The sequence below is a fragment of the Dipodomys spectabilis genome, unplaced genomic scaffold (genome assembly GCF_019054845.1).
Source record: "Dipodomys spectabilis isolate Male_0828 unplaced genomic scaffold, ASM1905484v1 ptg000069l, whole genome shotgun sequence".
Classification (NCBI taxonomy): Eukaryota; Metazoa; Chordata; class Mammalia; order Rodentia; family Heteromyidae; genus Dipodomys; species Dipodomys spectabilis.
In genome coordinates this window covers 10,190,890-10,209,628 of record NW_024870746.1, presented here as the reverse complement: position 1 = coordinate 10,209,628, position 18,739 = coordinate 10,190,890, and the positions used below count along the sequence as shown (strand labels likewise).

The following is an 18,739-nucleotide window of genomic DNA, read 5'->3' as shown; positions in this document are numbered from 1 at the left end:
GCGCGGAGCAGCCGCCAGCGTGCCCGGCAGCTCGTGCCTCCGGACGAGCCCGGCGCGCGCCCTGTCCCCACCCCCTGGCCTCCCTCCCCACCGGCGGCTTTCACGCACTCGCACTGATTGTTTTGCCCGCTCCCGCCGCCGCGGCCGCGGCCGCCAGAGGAGCCAGCAGCGCTTGTGCAAACCGGGAAGATGGCGGCCGGCGGTGGCGGAGGCAGCAGTAAGGCCTCCTCCTCGTCGGCCTCTTCGGCAGGGGCTCTGGAGTCCTCGTTGGATCGAAAATTCCAGTCGGTAACCAACACTATGGAATCCATTCAAGGCCTGTCGTCTTGGTGTATCGAGAACAAGAAACACCACAGTACTATCGTCTACCATTGGATGAAGTGGCTCCGGAGATGTGAGTGTGTGTGTGTGGGGAGGGGGGGGGAGGATCGGCGGCGGTGTGGGGACTAGGAAGGGGAAACTGAGGAAATGTGGCCCGAAACGTTTGGAGAGGCCCGGGGCGGGGGGTTCCCTGACGGATCTCTGTGTTCGGTTGGCGTTGTTCACGTTACCCGAGTGGACCCAAACCCAGGCTCCATTCCTAGCCAGGCTTATTCCCAACTGCAGGGAGCTCATTTCTTGGGTTTTTTTTTTTTAAGCCATTGACTTGGTGTGACCTTGGGCCGTTGGGCCCAGATCCATAGAGCTTTACGGATTTTTTTTTTTTTCCCAGAGCTTTGTAAGGTTGTGTTGTTGATTTTAATGAATCTCCATGGAAATGGTCGCGTCCGTTTATTTCTTACAGGCCTTGACGTGTTAATGATGTCTGGTTTTTCTGATGGTAGATGAGCCGGAATATGTTGGGCCAGTCTGTGGTGTATTTTTTCCCTGATCTGAAACTTGTGATAATGTAATATAACGAGGGTTTATGTGGCTGAATGTCCCTAAAAGTTGTGATGTGTTATTAAAGAGAGACTTAGCTGGATATGAGGTGTGCGTGGATCGGAGGTGACCACCTGCTTTCTCTTTACCTGTGTTTACTACAGTAAAATAGAGGTGTTGATACTAGACATGACTGCAGTAGTGTAGTCAGTATCATGATCAGTACCTTAAAGTGTAAAACGTATGGGACTACGTTTTAGCCCCCTGTAGACACATTTTACAGAACTGAGTTTGAGTTAATAGAGTTTCTTGTGTTTTCATCTTTCTGTCTGTCTGTCTGTCTGTCTATCTATCTATCTATCTATCTATCTATCTATCTATCTATCTATCTATCTATCTATCTATCTATCTATCTATCTGTTTTTTGTCTTTATCCTGTGTTCCTCCTCCCTGTCAGCCTCCCCTCCCCTTTGCTGCTTTATATATAGATAAGAAATTCGCTAAAGTATGGTAGTTTGCAAAAGATGTTAAATCGCCAGCCCGGGTGGCTCACACCTGTAATCCTAGCTACTCAAGAAGCTGGGATCTGAGGATGGAGGTTCAAAGTCAGCCTCAGCAGGAAAGTCTGTGAGACTGTTATCTCCAATAAACCACCAGAAAACCGGAAGTGGCGCTGTTATTCAAGTGGTAGAGTGCTATCCTTGAGCTGAAGAGCTGAGGGACAGTGTCCAGGCCTAGAGTTCAAGCCCCATGACCGACAAAAGAAAAGCAAAAAAGATGTGAAGTCTAGGAGGAAACAGGGAGAAGTCACTGTTGCTTCCTGCTGAGAAGATTCCATGTGTATTCCCTAACTCCATATAATTTGTTTTAGTTTGCTTCCTGTCTGTGGCATGTCATTAGAAAGATCCATCATCTAGTTATTTCTAGGAAACAGATGGATTAAACTTGCAAAATGATAGGCCTAAATCTTAAAACCATTTGTGTTTAAAGTTAGTCTTTGGAGAGTAGTTCTTTGGATTGTTGATTCCTAATGCTAAGAAATACTAGAGAAAAGACAAGATTAGGTAATCTGTATTTGCCAGTAAGAGCTCTAATAGTTACTTTCTGACCAAGAGGTAAAATTAGAACTTGTAATATCAAATATGCTAACGGTCATCATCAGACTCTTACATATCATATATCTGTGATGAGCCCAGCCATTACATTATCATAATCTACTGAAAAGTAGAGTTTTAAATCACTGATTAACATTTGGAAACTAGGGCTTAGAAATGACAAGTTGCTAAAGGTAACATAGTAAAATGGTGGGGGTTGGGGGGACTGGCCTGGCTGAAGTGATAGAGCAGCTGCTTAGCCCTGAGTTAAAGAAATCCCAGTGTCACGAAAAAACAAGGTATAGGTAGGATTTGACTTCATCATTAATTTTGTAAGTAATATTGAATGTATACCAGTGCTAGTAAGTAGAGCTAATGCGAGTATAAAAACATATTCTTCATCCTGTTTAAAAAATATTTTTACCAAATTATGCAAGCAGTTTACAATCTCTACCTTTGCACTTGGGTGTTTTAACTCTGTCATTACATAATTTGCAAGAATAAGTTGGTCTCCATATCCTTGCCTACTCATAAGTAACAACCATATATTTTTTTCCACTCAGCCAGAATTTTTATGCCTCTCTTTAGTCAATATATGAAGGTGGTAATATTCCATTAGAAGCTCTTTTTTTTTTTTTAAGCGTTACTGGGGTATAAATATAAAATAAGGCCTTGCTTGCTAGTCTGCAATTCTACTACTGGGCCACACCCCCAAACCATTGAAATACATTCTATATAGTTTATATAGTTAAGTGCTTTTAGCTTTGTAAAACCTGACACCATTTTCCTTGAGGGATGAAATTAAACTTTTGTCATCTAAGGGTAATTTCATTTACATTCAGTGAACACTTGGGGTAAAGTGTTTTGAGAAATATCTAGCTGAATGGTGAAGATAGAATAATAGCTCATAGGGGCTGGGAAGGTGGCTTAGTGGTAGAGCGCTGGCCATGCATGCCTGAGGCCCTGGGTTCTATTCCTCAACACCACATAAGCAAAAAGAAAAAAGCCAGAAGTGGCGCTGTGGTTCAAGTGGTAGAGTGCTAGCCTTGAGCTGAAGAACTGAGGGACAGCGCGCAGGCCCAGAGTTCAGGCCCCATGATTGGACCCAAAAAAAAAAAAGAATAATAGCTCATGTGTTAGGTTCCTTTTAATTTTATATTTGTACATGATTAGACTTGGTTTGAATTCAGTTGCTGAGTCTGCTTTAGTTAAAACTGAAGCAGATGTCTTTGACATTACTAACTAGTCTTTCTGTCCATTTATTTTTCTGATTTTGCTTCTTACATTCATTTAGTAATTTAGATCTCTATAAATTTAACTAACTGTAATGGCTATTCTTTTTCTTTTTTTTTTGTCGGTTGTGGGGCCTGAACTCGGTCTGGGCTCTGTCCCTCAGCTCTTCAGCTCAAGGCTAGCGCTCTATCACTTGAGCCACAGCGCCACTTCTGGGTTTTTCTTTTTATACTGTACTGAGGAATCGAACCCAGGGCCTCATGCATACAAGGCAACAACTCTACCAGTAAGCTACGTTCATAGCCCTGTGTCTATTCTTTTATCAGATGTTGTCTCGATTGTTTTTTGTTTGTTTGTTTGTTTTCTTATTTATCTGTCTGCCCACATGCTTCCTAAGTATTCTCTACTGCTGAGCTGTATTCTTAGTTCTCAGATTTTTTTCATTTTATCAATCAATTTCATAATTGCAATAAAAGGCTTATTCATAGTAAATAATGGAAATGGGTTATAGTTAGTTTATTCAGACTTCTTTTAATTTGCTTGAGTATAGTATTCATTATATTTTGAATTTTTTATTAGCTTCTATTGTGCAAAGGGATTTCATTTTCACATATCCATATATATATACAACCTTGATCAAATTAACTCTCTGTCACTGTCCGTCATCACTCTCCGCTTGATTACTATTGCTTTTTAAAATGATCTTTCTGTAATATAAACATACCATTTCTTTGCTTTATATCTGATGATACAGTGTTGCAACAGGGTTAAGTTGTGAACTTCTTTTACTTTGGTTTACAAAAGCATATATCATCTGCTCTGCCTGTCTCTCAGACTTTTTAAAGATCCTGTTGCCTTCTCATCTTTTTTTTTTTTTTTGCCAGTCCTGAGGCTTGAACTCAGGGTCTGGGCACTGTCCCTTAGTTTCTTTTGCTGAAGGCTAGTGCTCTACCACTTGAGCCACAGTGCCACTTCTGGCGTTTACTGTGTGTGTGGTACTGAGGAATCCCCCAGGGCTTCATGCATGCTAGGCAAGCACTCTACCACTAAGCACATTCCCAGTCCTCATCATTTATTTTTATTCATTTATTTTTTATTTTTATTTTTTTGCTGGTCCTGGGGCTTGAACTATCTGTGTGGGCACTGTCCCTGAGCCTCTTTGTGCTCAGGCTATCAGTCTACCACTTGAGCCACAGAGTTACTTCTGGCTTTTTCTGAGTAGTTTATTAGCGATAAGAATGTCTCGTACTTTTCTGCCCAGGTTGGCTTTGAACCATGATCCTCAGCTCTGAACCTCCTCTATAGCTAGGATTATAGGCATGAGCCACTGGCACCTGGCTCTTCTCATCATTTAGATGTAAGCTCAGATATTACTCCCTCAGAAGGGCTTCCCTCATCACTTCCAGGCTGTATAATCTTTTTTTTTTTGCTGGACATGGGGCCTGAATTCTGGGCCTGGGCTCTGTCCCTCAGCTCTTCAGCTAAAGGCTAGTGCTCTACCACTTGAGCCACAGCGCCACTTCCAGCTTTTTCTGCTTATGTGGTGCTGAGGAATCGAACCCAGGGCCTCATGCATGGAAGGCAAGCACTCCCCATGAGCCACCTTCCCAGCCCAAGGCTGTATAATCTTATTTTCATTATGTAAAATTACTTTATTTATTTGCTACATCTTTATTTGATAACGGCTATGTTTTGTTTGCTGTTGTATCCCCAAGCAACTAGAATGGCACTTGCGATTTAACAAGCTATTAGTAAATATTTGCTAAAACAATGTTGTGAAATAGTTAATCAAAAACCTTAAAAGCCTAGCCCCGGTGGCTCAAGCCTGTAATCCTAGTTACTCAGGAGGCTGAGATCTGAGGATCTCTGTTCAAAGCCAGCCTGGGCAGGAAAGTCTGTGAGACTCTTATCTCCAATAAACCACTAGAAAACCAGAAGTGGCACTGAAGCTCAAGCAGTGGAGCGTTCGCTTTGAGCTGAAGTGCTGAGGCACAGCTCACAGGCCCAGAGTTCAAGCCCCACAACCAACAAAAACAAAAAACCTTGAGCCCAGTATAGTCACAAATGCCTGTAGTCCTATCACTTAGGAGGCTGAGGTAGGAAGATAGTGAGTTAGAAGCTGGCCTGGGCTACACAGAGAGACATTTTCAAGAAAGCAATGAGCTGGCCAGGCCCAACTGGCTCATACCTTTAATCCTAGATACTTAGCAGGCTGAGATCTGAGGATTGCAGTATAAAGCTAGCCCAGGCAGGAAAGCTGGTGAGACACTTATCTCTAATTATCCAGCAAAAAGGTGGAAGTAAAGCTGTGGCTCAAAGGGTTAGAGCACTAGCCTTGAGCAAAAGAGCTCAGTGATAGGACCCAAGGATAAGTCCCATGATTGATTTAAAAAACAAAAGAAACCCTGAAGATAATGTTTATATTTTAGCACAGGACCTCAAACAGAAAACATTCAAATTATCTACTGTTCAGGTAAAAGATAATCTTAAGATCCTGAATATTCAAAAATAATTATGCCAAAATTTTGTTCCCAGTACAGTGGTGAAAATTAGTAAGTGAAAGATGAACGAGACCTGCCTTTGTAGTGTAATTAACAGGTGCTCTATAGAACAAGGATAAAATAGAAAATGCTGGGCTAGGAAGGTGGCTCAGTGGTAGAGTGCTTGCCTCGAGTGCATGAGGCCCTGGGTTCAGTTCCTCAGCACCACATAAGCAGAAAAGGCCAGTAGTGGTGCTGTGGCTCAAGTGGTAGAGCGCTCGTCTTGAGCTGAAGAGCTGAGGGACAGTGCCCAGGCCCAGAGTTCAGGTCCCACAACCAACCAAAAAAAAAAAATGCTGTGTGTTTGATGTTTCATTCTGGCTTCCTCCTTCCCGCTTTTCCCTCTTCTTTCTCTTTCTTTCTACTAGAACTAGAACCCAAGAGTCTTGTGCCTTTGCTCAGCTTTCTTGCTCATACATGGCATTCTACTACTTAAGTTATGCCTTCAATCTGCCACTTAAATTTTTTTAGGAAAGGTAGAAGGGTAACTGACAACCAGTTGTAGAACACAAAAATATATTCATATTTTCCTCAAAACTATTTTTGAAACTAATTTTGTGTTCAAAAATAGAAAAATAAAGTTGGGTGCCAGTGGCTCACACTTGTAATCCTAGCAACTCAGGAGGCTGAGATATGAGGATCTCTGTTCAAAGCCAGCCCAGGCAGGAAAGTCCACGAGACTCTTATTTCCAGTAAACCACCAGAAAATTGGAAGTTGCGCAGTGGCTCAAGTGGTAAAGTGTTAGCCTTGAGCTGAAGAGTTGAGACAGCGCCCAGGCCCAGAGGTCAAGCACCTCAACCAACAAAATAGATAGATAGGTAGATAGAGAGATAGAGAGATAGAGAGAGACAGAGAGTAGTGGATAAGGTGGCACTTGCCTGTAATTCCAGCAATCAGGATCCTGAGGCAGGAGGATCTAGTTTAAGACTAGTAAGTTTGAGGCCAGCAAAAAACCCAAAACAGCCAGGCATTGGGAAAATAAAGTCCATGGACAGCACCCATATCCTGAGTTCAAGCCCCAGGACACACACACACACACACACACACACACACACACACACACACACACACACACACACACACACACACACACACACACACACACACACACACACACACACACACACACACACACACACACACACACACACACACACACACACACACACACACGAAATGGGTGGGTGCTAGTGGTTTAAGCTTATAATCCTAGCAACTTGGAAGTCTAAGATCTGTACAATTATAGTTTGAAATCAGACTGGGCTTACCAGACCCCATTTCAATCAATAGTTGGTTCTGATGATGCACTTTTTTTTTTTGTTTGTTTGTTTTTGTTTTTTGTTTTTGGGTCTGGTCGTGGGACCTGAACTCTGGGCCTGGGCGCTGTCCCTCAGCTCTTCAGCTCAAGGCTAGCGCTCTACCACTTGAGCCACAGCACCACTTCCGGCTTTTTTCTTTTTGCTTATGTGGTGCTGAGGAATCGAACCCAGGGCTTCAGGCATGCAAGGCAGGCGCTCTACACTGAGTCACCTTTCCAGCCCCTGATGATGCACCTTTGTCATCCCAGCTACATGGGAAGCTGAGATTGAGGAAGATTATGGTTCCAGGCTAACTTGTATAGAAGAGCCTCTGGGACTCCATCCAACTCGATATAGAGTTTAGTGGTATGTATCTGTCATCATGGTTATGATGTAAAATGGATGTATCTCAGTACAGGCATGAGCCAGGGCAAAAAGTGAGACTACCTCAAAAATAACCTGAGGGTAGGGGCATGGCCTAACTAGCAGGAGAGCTTTTAGTTCAAACCCCCGGTATTGGGGGACTGGGAATGTGGCCTAGTGGTAGAGTGCTTGCGTAGCATTCATGAAGCCCTAGGTTCAGTTCCTCATACCACATAAACAAAAAGCTGGAAGTGGCGCTGTGGATCAAGTGGTAGAGTGCTAGCCTTGAGCAAAAGCTTAGGTTCAGTGCCCAGGCCCAGAGTTCAAGCCCCAGGACTAGCAAAAGAAACACAAAAAAACAGTACTGGGGGGGGGTATGTAAAAAAATTAATGATATTACCTTCTACTTTTCCTTTCTACTCATCACACTTTTTCTTCTCTCTCTTTTTTTTTTTTTGGTCGGTTGTGCGGGCTCAAACTCTGAGCACTGTCGCTCAGCTCTTCAGCTCAGGACTAGCATTCTACCACTTGAGCCACAGCACCGCTTCTGGCTTTTCTGTTTATGTGGTGCTGAGGAATTGAACCCAGGGCCTCATTCATGCTAGGCAAGCACTCTACCACCGAGCCACCTTCTCAGCTTTTCAGCCCCTTCCCCCCCTCCCCCCACTTTTTTCTTGGGTGCTAGCCCATCCTGGAGCTTGACTACAGGGTGTAGGCGCTGTCCCTGAGCTTCCTTTTTTCTCGGCTAATGTTCTGCCCCTTGGCTGGTGGTGGTGGTGGTGGTGGTGGTGGTGTGTGTGTGCACGCACATGTTTAATTGGAGATAAGTCTCACAGATTTTCTGCTCTGGCTGGCTTTGAACTGTGATCCCAGATTCAACTTCCTGAATAGCTAAAGTTACAAGAAAAGCCTCAGTGCCTGCCTACTCTTTCCTTTTTTTGGGGGGGGGGGTCAGTCGTGGGGCTTGCACCCTGGGCCTGGGCGCTGTCCCTGAGCTCTTCAGCTCAAGGCAAGTTCTCTACCACTTGAGCTACAGCACCACTTCTGGTTTTCTGGAGGTTTATTGGAGATAAGAGTCTCCTGGAGTTTCCTGCCTAGGCTGGCTTTGAGTGGTGATCCTCAGATCCCAGCCTCCTGAGAAGCTAGTATTACAGGTGTGAGCCACCAGCGCCCTGCACTTTCCTTTTCTTTTTCATTCTTTTCTTTCTTTTTTGGTGCCAGTACTGGGGCTTGAACTTTGTACCTCATACTTTTACTTGGCTGTTTTGTTCAGGGCTGGTTCTTTGTCACTTTAGACACATCTCTACTTGCAGTTTTTTTGCTGGTTAATTAAAGATGAGTCTCTCACAGACTTTACTCCTGGGACTGGCTTTGAACCATGATCTTCAGATCTCAGCCTCCTAAGTCACTAGGATTACAGGCTTAGTCACCAGCACCTGGCTCCTCATCATTCTTCTTCAGCAGTTATCAACTTAGTTTTTCCATTTATCTTCCCTATTTCTTCTCTTATCAGTATGAAGTTAAGTTGTACTTTTTTGATCAATAGTAATGGTTTTACAGTTTGGATCTCAAGATCCTTAAGTAAATCATAAAATGTTTTTTTTTTTTTTTTTTGGTCGCTTGTGGGGCTTGAACTCTGGGCCTGGGCATTACCCCTCTTGAGCCATAGCACTACTTCCAGTTTTCTGGTGGTTTATTGGATATAAGTGTCTCACGGACTTTCCTGCCCAGGTTGGCTTTGATCTTCGATCATTGGATCTCAGCCTCTTTAGTAGCTAGGATTACAGGCATGAGCCACCGGTGCCCAGCAAAACAGTATTTTATAGCTAATTTGTTTTCAGTGCTTATTTTGGGCCAAATACTATCCTAAGCAAATTTATACATATTAATTAAATCCTCAGAATGACTCTTTAAATCAGAATTATTAACTTCCATTTTACATATGAGAACATAGAAGCATCCAGAAGTTAAATAACTTATGGTTAAAAAAAATAACTTATGGTTATAATGCCAACAAATAGGGTAGCCAGGATGCCAAGGTTTTTTTTGTTTTTTTTTTTTTTTCCAGTTGTGGGGCACTGTACCAGTTGAGCCACAGCTCCATTTGGTTTTTGGGTAGTTAATTGGAGTTTCACAGGAACTTTTCTGCCTGGACTGGCTTCTAACCACAATCCTCAGATCTCAGCTTCCTGAGTAACTAGGTGTGAGGCACCAGTGCCTGGTTAGGATGCCAAGATTTAAACCCAGTTATTGCTTTTTTTTTTTCTTTTTTGGTGCTAGACAGGGCCTGGGAACTGTCCCTGAGCTTCTTTTGCTCAAAGCTAGCACTCTACCGCTTGAGCCACAGGGCCACTTCCGGCGTTTTATGTGTTTGCAGTATGAAGAATCAAACCCAGGGCTTCGTGCATGCTAGGCAAGCACTCTACCACTAAGCCACATTCCCAGTCCATGGACTTTTTTTTTTTTTTTTTTTGGTCAAGGGGCTTGAACTCACAGCCTGGGTGTTGCCCCTTGAACTCTTTGGCTCAAAGTGGTTTAAGCCATAATGTCACTTCCCATTTTCTGGTGGTTAACTGAAGATAAGAATCTCCCGGACTTTCCTTTGTGGGCTAGCTTTGAACTGGGATACTCAGATCTCAGCCTCCTGAGTAGCTAGGATTGATTACAGGTGTGAACCTGTGATTACAGACAGAAACTTTTAATAACTTGCATATTTAGTCATACTAAAGCTACACAGAGTAACTAGAATGTCGATTTAAATATTTCCAGTGGGTTTTTTTTGTTTTTTTGTTTTTTTTGGATCCGGTCGTGGGGCCTGAACTCTGGGCCTGGGCACTGTCCCTCAGCTCTTCAGCTCAAGGCTAGCGCTCTACCACTTGAGCCACAGTGCCACTTCCAGCTTTTTCCTTTTTGGTTATGTGGTGCTGAGGAATCGAACCCAGGGCCTCATGCATGCAAGGCAAGCACTCTACCACTGAGCCACCTTCCCAGCCCTATTTCTAGTGTTTTAAATTGACATATAAAATTACACATATTTATGGTATGTTGTGTGTGTATGTATGTGTATACGTATGTGTGGTGGTGGGGTACGCATGCACCAGTACTGGTACTTAGTACTGGTACTTGCACTAAGGTTCTCACTTGGCTTTTTTGCTCAAAGTCTGTGCTCTTATAATTTCACCCACACCTCTGCATAGGCCTGAGCTTCCAGGCCCTCAGCCTATGTGATTTTTGTTGTTGTTGCTGTTGATCAGTGGGGCCTGAACTCTGGGCCTGGGGGCTGTCCCTCAGCTCTTCAGCTCAAGGCTAGCGCTATACCACTTGAACCACTGTGCCACTTCTGGCCTTTTCTGCTTATGTGGTGTTGAGGATTCAAACCCAGGGTTTCATGCATGTAAGGCAAGCACTCTACCACTGAGCCATCTTCCCAGCCCCCTATGTGATGTTTTGATACATACATACATTGTATAAAGTTTAAATCAAATATTTAACATTTCTCTATAGGGAGTAATGAAATTTAAAATCTTTTGTGGCTTTTATATTTTTCCCTCAGTGTGCTAATTTGATATTCTGATAGGCATTTGTTTGGTTTTGCTTAATAAAAGAGAAAGCAATTTGAGAATATTTAAGCTGACTACTAGAAGAAAACTCTAAATGTGAAGCTAACTTAGGCTAAAAATATAAAATTTTGGCCGGGCGCTGGCATGAGCCACTAGCGCTCAGCTCTTTTAACCGTTTCTTTGTAATCTATCCTGTTTAGTAGATCTGTTGGGTTAGACTTGGAGTATACGAATACTACCATAGACACAAACTATTTGATGGAACTAGGATTTGAACCCAGTCCAGTCTTGGTTGGCTTACTTGGCTCGAAGCCCTACTTTTGGCTCTTTATGTTGGAGATGAAATGCATGGACTTTTCTACCCTAGCTGGCTTCAAACTGCAATCCTATGTACTTCAGCCTCCTGAATAGCTAGAATTATAGGAATGAACCACCAGAGCCTATCTTTTGGCATAAAGCTTTCCAACAAAGCTTTCATATAACATCTGTACAAATGAGTCACAGATATGCTAGAGTCAGATAATGACTTTTGAGTGTTGATGATTGTGTTGTTGTTTGGAGATGGGATTTTGCTATGCTGCCCATGCTGACTTTGCACCACTCCTGAACTACTTCGGCCTGTCCAGTAGCTGGGATTATGAGCATATACCTTTGTGCTCATTTCCAAGATGAATTGCACTTTTAAGTACTTAGTTTGCATTTAGTTGTTTCAGCAAATATTTGTTTTCAATTTTTAAAATGTTTATAAAGTTTATATTGGTATAAGCAACACATAGTTTGGGTTTCTTTTCTTTTTTCTTTTTTTTTGGCTGGTTATGGGTCTTGAACTCTGGGCCTGGGCATTGCCCCTCAGCTCAAGGCTAGCATTCTACTACTTTAAGGGCTGGGAAAGTGGCTCAGTGGTAGGGTGCTTGCCTTGCATTCTACTACTTTGAGCTACAGCGCCACTTTCAATTTTCTGGTGGCTATTTGGAGATAAGAGTCTCACAGACTTTCCTGCCCAGGCTGATTTTGAACCACAATCCTCAGACCTCAGCCTCCTTAGGAGTAAAGATTATAGGTCTGAATCACCCAGCACTCAGCTTTAACTGCAGGCTTTTTTGTTTGTTTTTGTTTTTGATTTTATTTATTTATTTATTTTTTGTTGGTCGTGGGGCTTGAACTCTGGGCCTGGGCGCTGTCCCTCAGCTCTTCAGCTCAAGGCGAGCGCTCTACCACTTGAGCTACAGCGCCACTTCCGGTTTTCTGGTGGTTTATTGGAGATAGGAGTCTCACGGTCTCTCCTGCCCGGGCTGGCTTTGAACCGCGATCCTCAGATCTCAGCCTCCTGAGTAGCTAGGATTACAGGCGTGAGCCACCAGCGCCCGGCTTGTTTTTGATTTTAAACATTAGTTTTGTTGTTGTTGTTGCTGTTGGTCAGGGGCTCGAACTCTGGGCTTGGGCGCTGTCCCTGCGCTCTTCAGCTCAAGGCGAGTGCTCTACCGCTTGAGTCACAGTGCCACTTCTGGTTTTCTGGTGGTGGTTAATTGGAAATGAGAGTCGCACGGACTTTCCTGCCTGGGCTGGGTTTGAACCGTGATCCTCAGATCTCAGCCTCCTGAGTAGCTAGGATTATAGGTGTGAGCCACAACGCCCGGCTTAACATTCGTTGTTTTTAAATTTTCAGGTATCTGCCAGGTGCTGGTGCTTCAAGACTACAATCCTAGCAGCTACTCAGGAGGTTGAAACCTGAGGATTGTGGTTTGAAGGTAGCCAGGACAGGAAAGTCTGTGAGAGTCTAATCTCCAATTAATCACCAAAAAAAGCTGAAGTGGAACTATAGCTCAAGTAATAGAATGCTAGTCTTGAGCAAAAAAGTACAGGGATAGGGCTGGGAAGGTGGCTCAGTGGTAGAGCGCTTGCCTTGCATGCCAGAGGCCCTGGGTTCGATTCCTCAGCACCACATAAGCAAAAAGAAAAAAGCCGGAAGTGGTGCTGTGGCTCAAGTGGTAGAGTGCTAGCCTTGAGCTGAAGAGCTGAGGGACAGCGCCCAGGCCCAGAGTTCAGGCCCCAGAACCGGACCCAAAAAAAAAAAAAAAAAAGTACAGGGACAACACCTTGAGTTCAAACTTGAGGACTGGCTGAAAAAAAAAAAAATCAAGTGTAAGCCTGGCTCTGGTGGCTCACCCCTGTAATCCTAGCTACTCAGGAAGCTGAGATCTGAGGATTGCAGTTCAAAGCCAGCCCAGGCAGGAAAGTCCATGAAACTCTTTTTTTTTTTTGGGGGGTCCGGTCGTGGGGCCTGAGCTCGGCCTAGGCACTGTCCTTCAGCTCAAGGCTAGCGCTCTACCACTTGAGCCACAGCGCCACTTCCGGCTTTTTCCTTTTTTTGCTTATGTGATGCTGAGGAATCGAACCCAGGGCCTCTGGCATTCAAGGTAAACGCTCTACCACTGAGCCACCTTTATCTCTAATAAACCACGAGAAAACAGGAAGTGGTGCTGTGACTCAAGTGGTAAGAGCTAGCCTTGAACTGAAGAGCTGAGGTTAGTGCCCAGGCCCAGAGTTCAAGCCCTGCAACCGACCAAAAAAAAAAAAAAATCATGTCTCAGAACTAAGGGTATATGAAATTTTTAATTCATAGGAGCTCAAAGACCCTAGTAGCCCAAGAACTTAATACTGTGCGCAAACTAGCTGCACCTTCACATCTCTTAAGGAAACAAAAAGTGGTTGTTTGGCATAATGTTTTCACCCTACAGATTTTAATGATAGTGCAGTTAGGAAATGCACATCTTGTACAGAAAGTAGTAGAATTTAGCTACTCCTTTTGTGAGAAAGGCAACAATTCCATCTTTTGTTTTAAACATTAGAGCTTTTCTAGATAAGATAAACACAGTTTTTAAAAATATCTCATTCTGCTGAGTGCTGGGCTTATGCCTGTAATCCAAGCTGTTCAGAAGTTTGGGATCTGGGGTTCTGACTCAAATGTTAAAGCACCATCCTTGAGTGAAAAAGCTAAGGGATATTGCCCAGGCCCCTGTATTGGCACAAAACAAACAATGTTCTTTTTTTGGAGGAGGTTTAATTCTGGGGTGTAAACTCAGGATGTCATACTTGCTAGACTGGAATTATACCACTGAGCTTCTTCGGGCTTGAACTCAGGGCTTCATGCTCTTGCTTGGCTTTTTTCTGCTCCTTCCTTCCTTCCTTCCTTCCTTCCTTCCTTCCTTCCTTCCTTCCTTCCTTCCTTCCTTCCTTTTCTTTTTTTTGCAAGGTCTCCTAGATGGCTTTGCTTTTTTTTTTTTTTTGTCATGGGGCTTGAACTCAGGGCCTGGGTGCTGTTTCAGACTCTTCAGCTCAAGGCAAGCACTCTACCACTTGAGCCTCAGTGCCACTTCTGGTTTTCTGGTGGTTTATTGGAGATAAGGGTCTCACAGACTTTCCTACTTGGGCTGGCTTTGAATCGTGATCTCAGCCTCTTGAGTAGCTAGGATTACAGGTGTGAGCCACCAGCGCCTGGTACCTTTGCTTGATAATATAGAATTATTAAGTTTCTGCACTGCACATATCCAATTGTTACTTAACAGTGCATATTGTTCAGAGGTTTCTGTGCAATTTTTTTTTTTTTTTTGGCTAGCCCTGAGGCTTGAACTCAGGGCCTGAGCACCATCCCTGAGCTTCTTTTTGCTTAAGACTAGCACTCTACCACTTGAGCCACAGGGCCACTTTCAGCTTTTTCTGTTTATGTGGAGCTGAGGAATTGAGCCCAGGGCTTTGTATATGCTAGGCAAACACTCTACAACTAAGCCACATTCCCAGCTTCCATGTAATTTTATTAACCAATCTTGACGATGTAGACCAGGCTGAGCTTGAACTCATAATCCTCCTGCCTTAACTGCTTGAGTGCTGTGCTATGATGTGAACCACCATACTCAATCTAACCATTAGATGTTTCTTGTTTGTGACGTCATAAGCCTACAAGTTGTGTTTTTTCAAAATACTGCCGTTAATATAATCACAATCATTTTATAAGCTACATGTTATAAAGCTTAGATTTTGTTAAGATAGTATCTCAATGAAGATGAACCTTCAAACTATATAAATCTAGTTATATGAAAACTTTGTCTGATATCTCTCTCTTTAACATCTTGTCATCTCCTAAGATGCTGTTCCCCTCTCTGATAATCCTTACTAAGAACCAACTCTTCCCCCGCCCCCCACTCTCCCCATATCATTTTTTTTTTTTTTTGTCGGTCATGGGGCTTGAACTCTGGGCCTGGGCGCTGTCCCTCAGCTCTTCAGCTCAAGGCGAGCGCTCTACCATTTGAGCTACAGCGCCACTTCCGGTTTTCTGGTGGTTTATTGGAGATAGGAGTCTCATGGTCTCTCCTGCCCAGGCTGGCTTTGAACCGCGATCCTCAGATCTCAGCCTCCTGAGTAGCTAGGATTACAGGCGTGAGCCACCAGCGCCCGGCTCATTTTGTTTTTTTTTTTTTTGGTCCGGGCTGGAACTGGGGCTTGAACTCGGCTTGGGCGCTGTCCCTGAGCTCTTCAGCTCAAGGCGAGCACTCTGCCACTTGAGCCACAGCACCACTTCTGGTTTTCTGGTAGTTTATTGGAGATAAGAGTCTCATGGACTTTCCTGCCTAACTGGCTTTGAACCATGATCCTCAGATCTCAGCCTCCTCCTCCTCTTCTTCCTCTTCCTCCTCCTCTTTCTCCTCCTCCTCCTCTTCCTCCAAGCCTCCTAGGATTGCAGGCGTGAGCCACTGGGACCTGGCTCATTCTTTTATTATACACCCTATTCTATTTTATTTTATTTATTTTTATTTTTTGCCAGTCCTGGGGTTTGAACTCAGGGCCTGGGCACTGTCCTTGAGCCTCTTTGTGCTCAAGGCTAGCATTCTACCACTTGAGCCGCAGTGCCACTTCTGGCCTTTTCTGATTATGTGGTACTGAGGAATCGAACCCAGAGATTCATGCATGCTAGCCAAGCACTAGTGCTACCACTAAGCCACATTCCCAGCCCCTATTTTGTTTATTTTAATTTAATTTTATGTATACTAGGATTTGAACTCAGGGCTTAATGTTGGCTAGGCAGAAGCTCTACTACTTGAGCCATACCTCCGGCCCTTTTTTGTTTTAATTATTTTTCTGGATAGGAATTCTTGCATTTCACCTGAGATGAGGCCTAACTCTGTGCTTCTGACTGTACCTTATCTATGCTTTCTGTGTGGCTGGGATTCAGGCATGGGTGACCATACTTGGTTACTGTTATATCATTTTAACTGCAACGACAATATAAATTTTATACTATTTCATGTAGGTCTGTTTGCTTAAACTTTAAATCCTTCTGATTAATCCTGCATATCCTCCATAAAAGTTTAAGGTTAGTCAAGCACAAGTGGTTCACACCTGTAATTCTAGCTGAGATCTGAGGATCACAATTTGAAGCTAGCCCAGGCAAGAAAGTCCATGACAGCTCTGTGACACTCTTATCTCCAGTTAACCACCAACAAAAAAGCTGGAAGTGGAGCTGTGGAAGTGACAGAGCTCTTATCTTAGCAAAAAAGTTCAGAGACAAGACCCAGGCCCCTGAGTTGAAGCCCCAGGACTGCCCCCCCCCCCCCAAAAAAAAAAGGTTAATTCAAAACAGTGAATATGAATTTCGTTTAGCCTTATTAAACAGAGACCGTAATTTGGAAACTATTTTGACATTTCAAGTACCTGTTGATATAGCAGCATCTTATGGTTTCAGAAATTCTGAAATTTAAAAATCTCTTATGGTGAGGCTGGGAAGGTGGTTCAGTGGTAGAGAGAGCGCTTGCCTTATATGCATGAGGCCCTGGGTTTGATTCCTCAGCACCACATAAGCAAAAAAATTCCGGAAGTGGCACTATGGCTCAAGTGGTAGAGTGCTAGCCTTGAGCTGAAGAGCTGAGGGACAGCACCCAGGCCCAGAGTTCAGGCCCCACAACTGACAAAACAAACAAACAAACCTCTTACGGTTTGGCTATTGTGCTAATATGAAAATGCATCTCAAGGGATTTAAAAGAGATAGCAATATCTGTGTTACTGTATTAAAAGAAAGGAAACAAATTTTTGAAATTTGAAATTGTAAGGTCTGCACAGGGACACCTCCCTCCCTTTTGCCTAAGTTTCCACCCATTATCTCTTACCTAGGTAACTCGCTGACCTGGAAGCACTCACCTTCCCTTCCTACTAGGTCACATCCTGGGCCACCTCTGGTCACATGCCTCCCATCTGACCTTTGGAGGTTCCCTGACCCTTAGGTCACATCCAGATCCAGTGTGGCCACACCTTTCCCCCACCTGCCCACACTTCTTCCTGTCCCTGGCCTAGAGAAGTTCTGGCCCACAGGTGGGTCACCCCTCTACCTTCTCCCCGCTTTCCTTTTTCAGCCATGCTTCTCCACCATGCATGGCGGGGGCAGCAGTTCAGTAAATTAACTTCTTTTCCTGCCTGAATAGCTCGTGGTGTTCTCTTCATCGGCTACCTAATGAAACAGACCTACCAATTTAATATACCTTACAGAGATTGGATCAATACCAAATTATCTTATTGGGGGGAGGGGAGGAGAAAATTGTGAGTTTGAGAACATCCTAGGTTACATAGTGAGTCTTATGTCTCCAAAGAAAACAGCTTTATTTAAATTCCTAATAACTTGTTTCAGTCTTTTTTGTATATGTGTGTGTGTGTGCGTACGCATACGTGTGCATTTGGGTCCTGGGGCTTGAACTCAGGGCCTAGGGGTTGTCCCTGAGTATTTTTTTTTTAATTGTGAAAATACTGTACAGAGGGGTTACAATTACATGGGCAAGATAATGAGCATATTTTTTTCAAGCATCGTAGCCTCCTCTTTTGTTTCCCCTTCCCATCCCTTCCCATCCTCTTCCCCCCCCCCCCCCCCCAAGTATTTTTGCTTAAGGCTAGTACTCTACCTCTGAACCACAGCTTCATTTCTGGGTTAATTGGAGATAAGAAGTTAACAGACTTTACTGCTGAGGCTGCCTTTGAATGTGGATTCTCAGATTAGCCACCTGATTAGATAGTTTTGTGCTAGTTCTGGGGCTTGAACTCAGAGCCTCGGTTCTTGCTTGGCTTTTTGCCTTATGGCTGGTATTCTACCACTTGAGCCGTGTCTTTCCTTTTGGCTTTATGCTGATTTAATTGGAGATAAGAGTCTTCATGAACTTTTCTGCCCAGGTTGACTTTCGACCTCCATTCTCAGACCTTTGGTTCCCGAGTAGCTAAGATTACAGGCCTGAGCCACCAGCAAAATTTAAAGAAAAATTTTGTATTTCATATTGGAAGATCATTTTCAATGTTTAAAAATATTCAAAGGGATGGGAATGTGGCTTAGTGGTAGAGTGCTTGCCTCGCATGCATGAAGCCCTGGGTTTGATTCCTTTGTACCACATACACAGAGAAAGCCATAAGTGATGCTGTGGCTTAAGTGGTAGAGTGCTAACCTTGTGCAAAAAGAAGCTCAGGGACAGTGCCTGGGCCCAGAGTTCAAGCCCGAGAACTGGAAAATAAATAAATAAACACAAACAAACAAACAAACTTGATAATAAATGAACATATTGGTTCATCCTTATAGTTCCAGCTACTTGGGAGGTTGAAATGGAAAGATCATTTGAGCCCAGGAGTTTGAATGCAATCTAGCAATATGCTGAGATCTTACAAAAAAACTAAACTGTGCATGGTAGCACACATATCTCTAATTCTAGCACTTGGAAGCTGAGGCAGGAGAATTTCAAGTTGGAGGCCAACTTGAACTGCAAAA

The 18,739-nt window shown here is 43.7% G+C and overlaps 1 protein-coding gene across 4 annotated transcripts in view; it reads left to right on the top strand.

Annotated features, from left to right (window-relative positions):
• Rprd2 (regulation of nuclear pre-mRNA domain containing 2) overlaps positions 1–18,739 on the top strand; it is a 70,164-nt gene continuing 51,425 nt past the window's right edge. For 2 of the 4 annotated variants that reach the window (XM_042681393.1, XM_042681392.1), the window contains exon 1: positions 1–394. In XM_042681393.1, the coding sequence (XP_042537327.1) occupies positions 190–394 (205 nt within the window). In that variant the 5' untranslated portion in view covers positions 1–189. The remainder of the gene's footprint in view (positions 395–18,739) is intronic. The other 2 variants (XM_042681396.1, XM_042681395.1) reach the window with 1 other exon arrangement.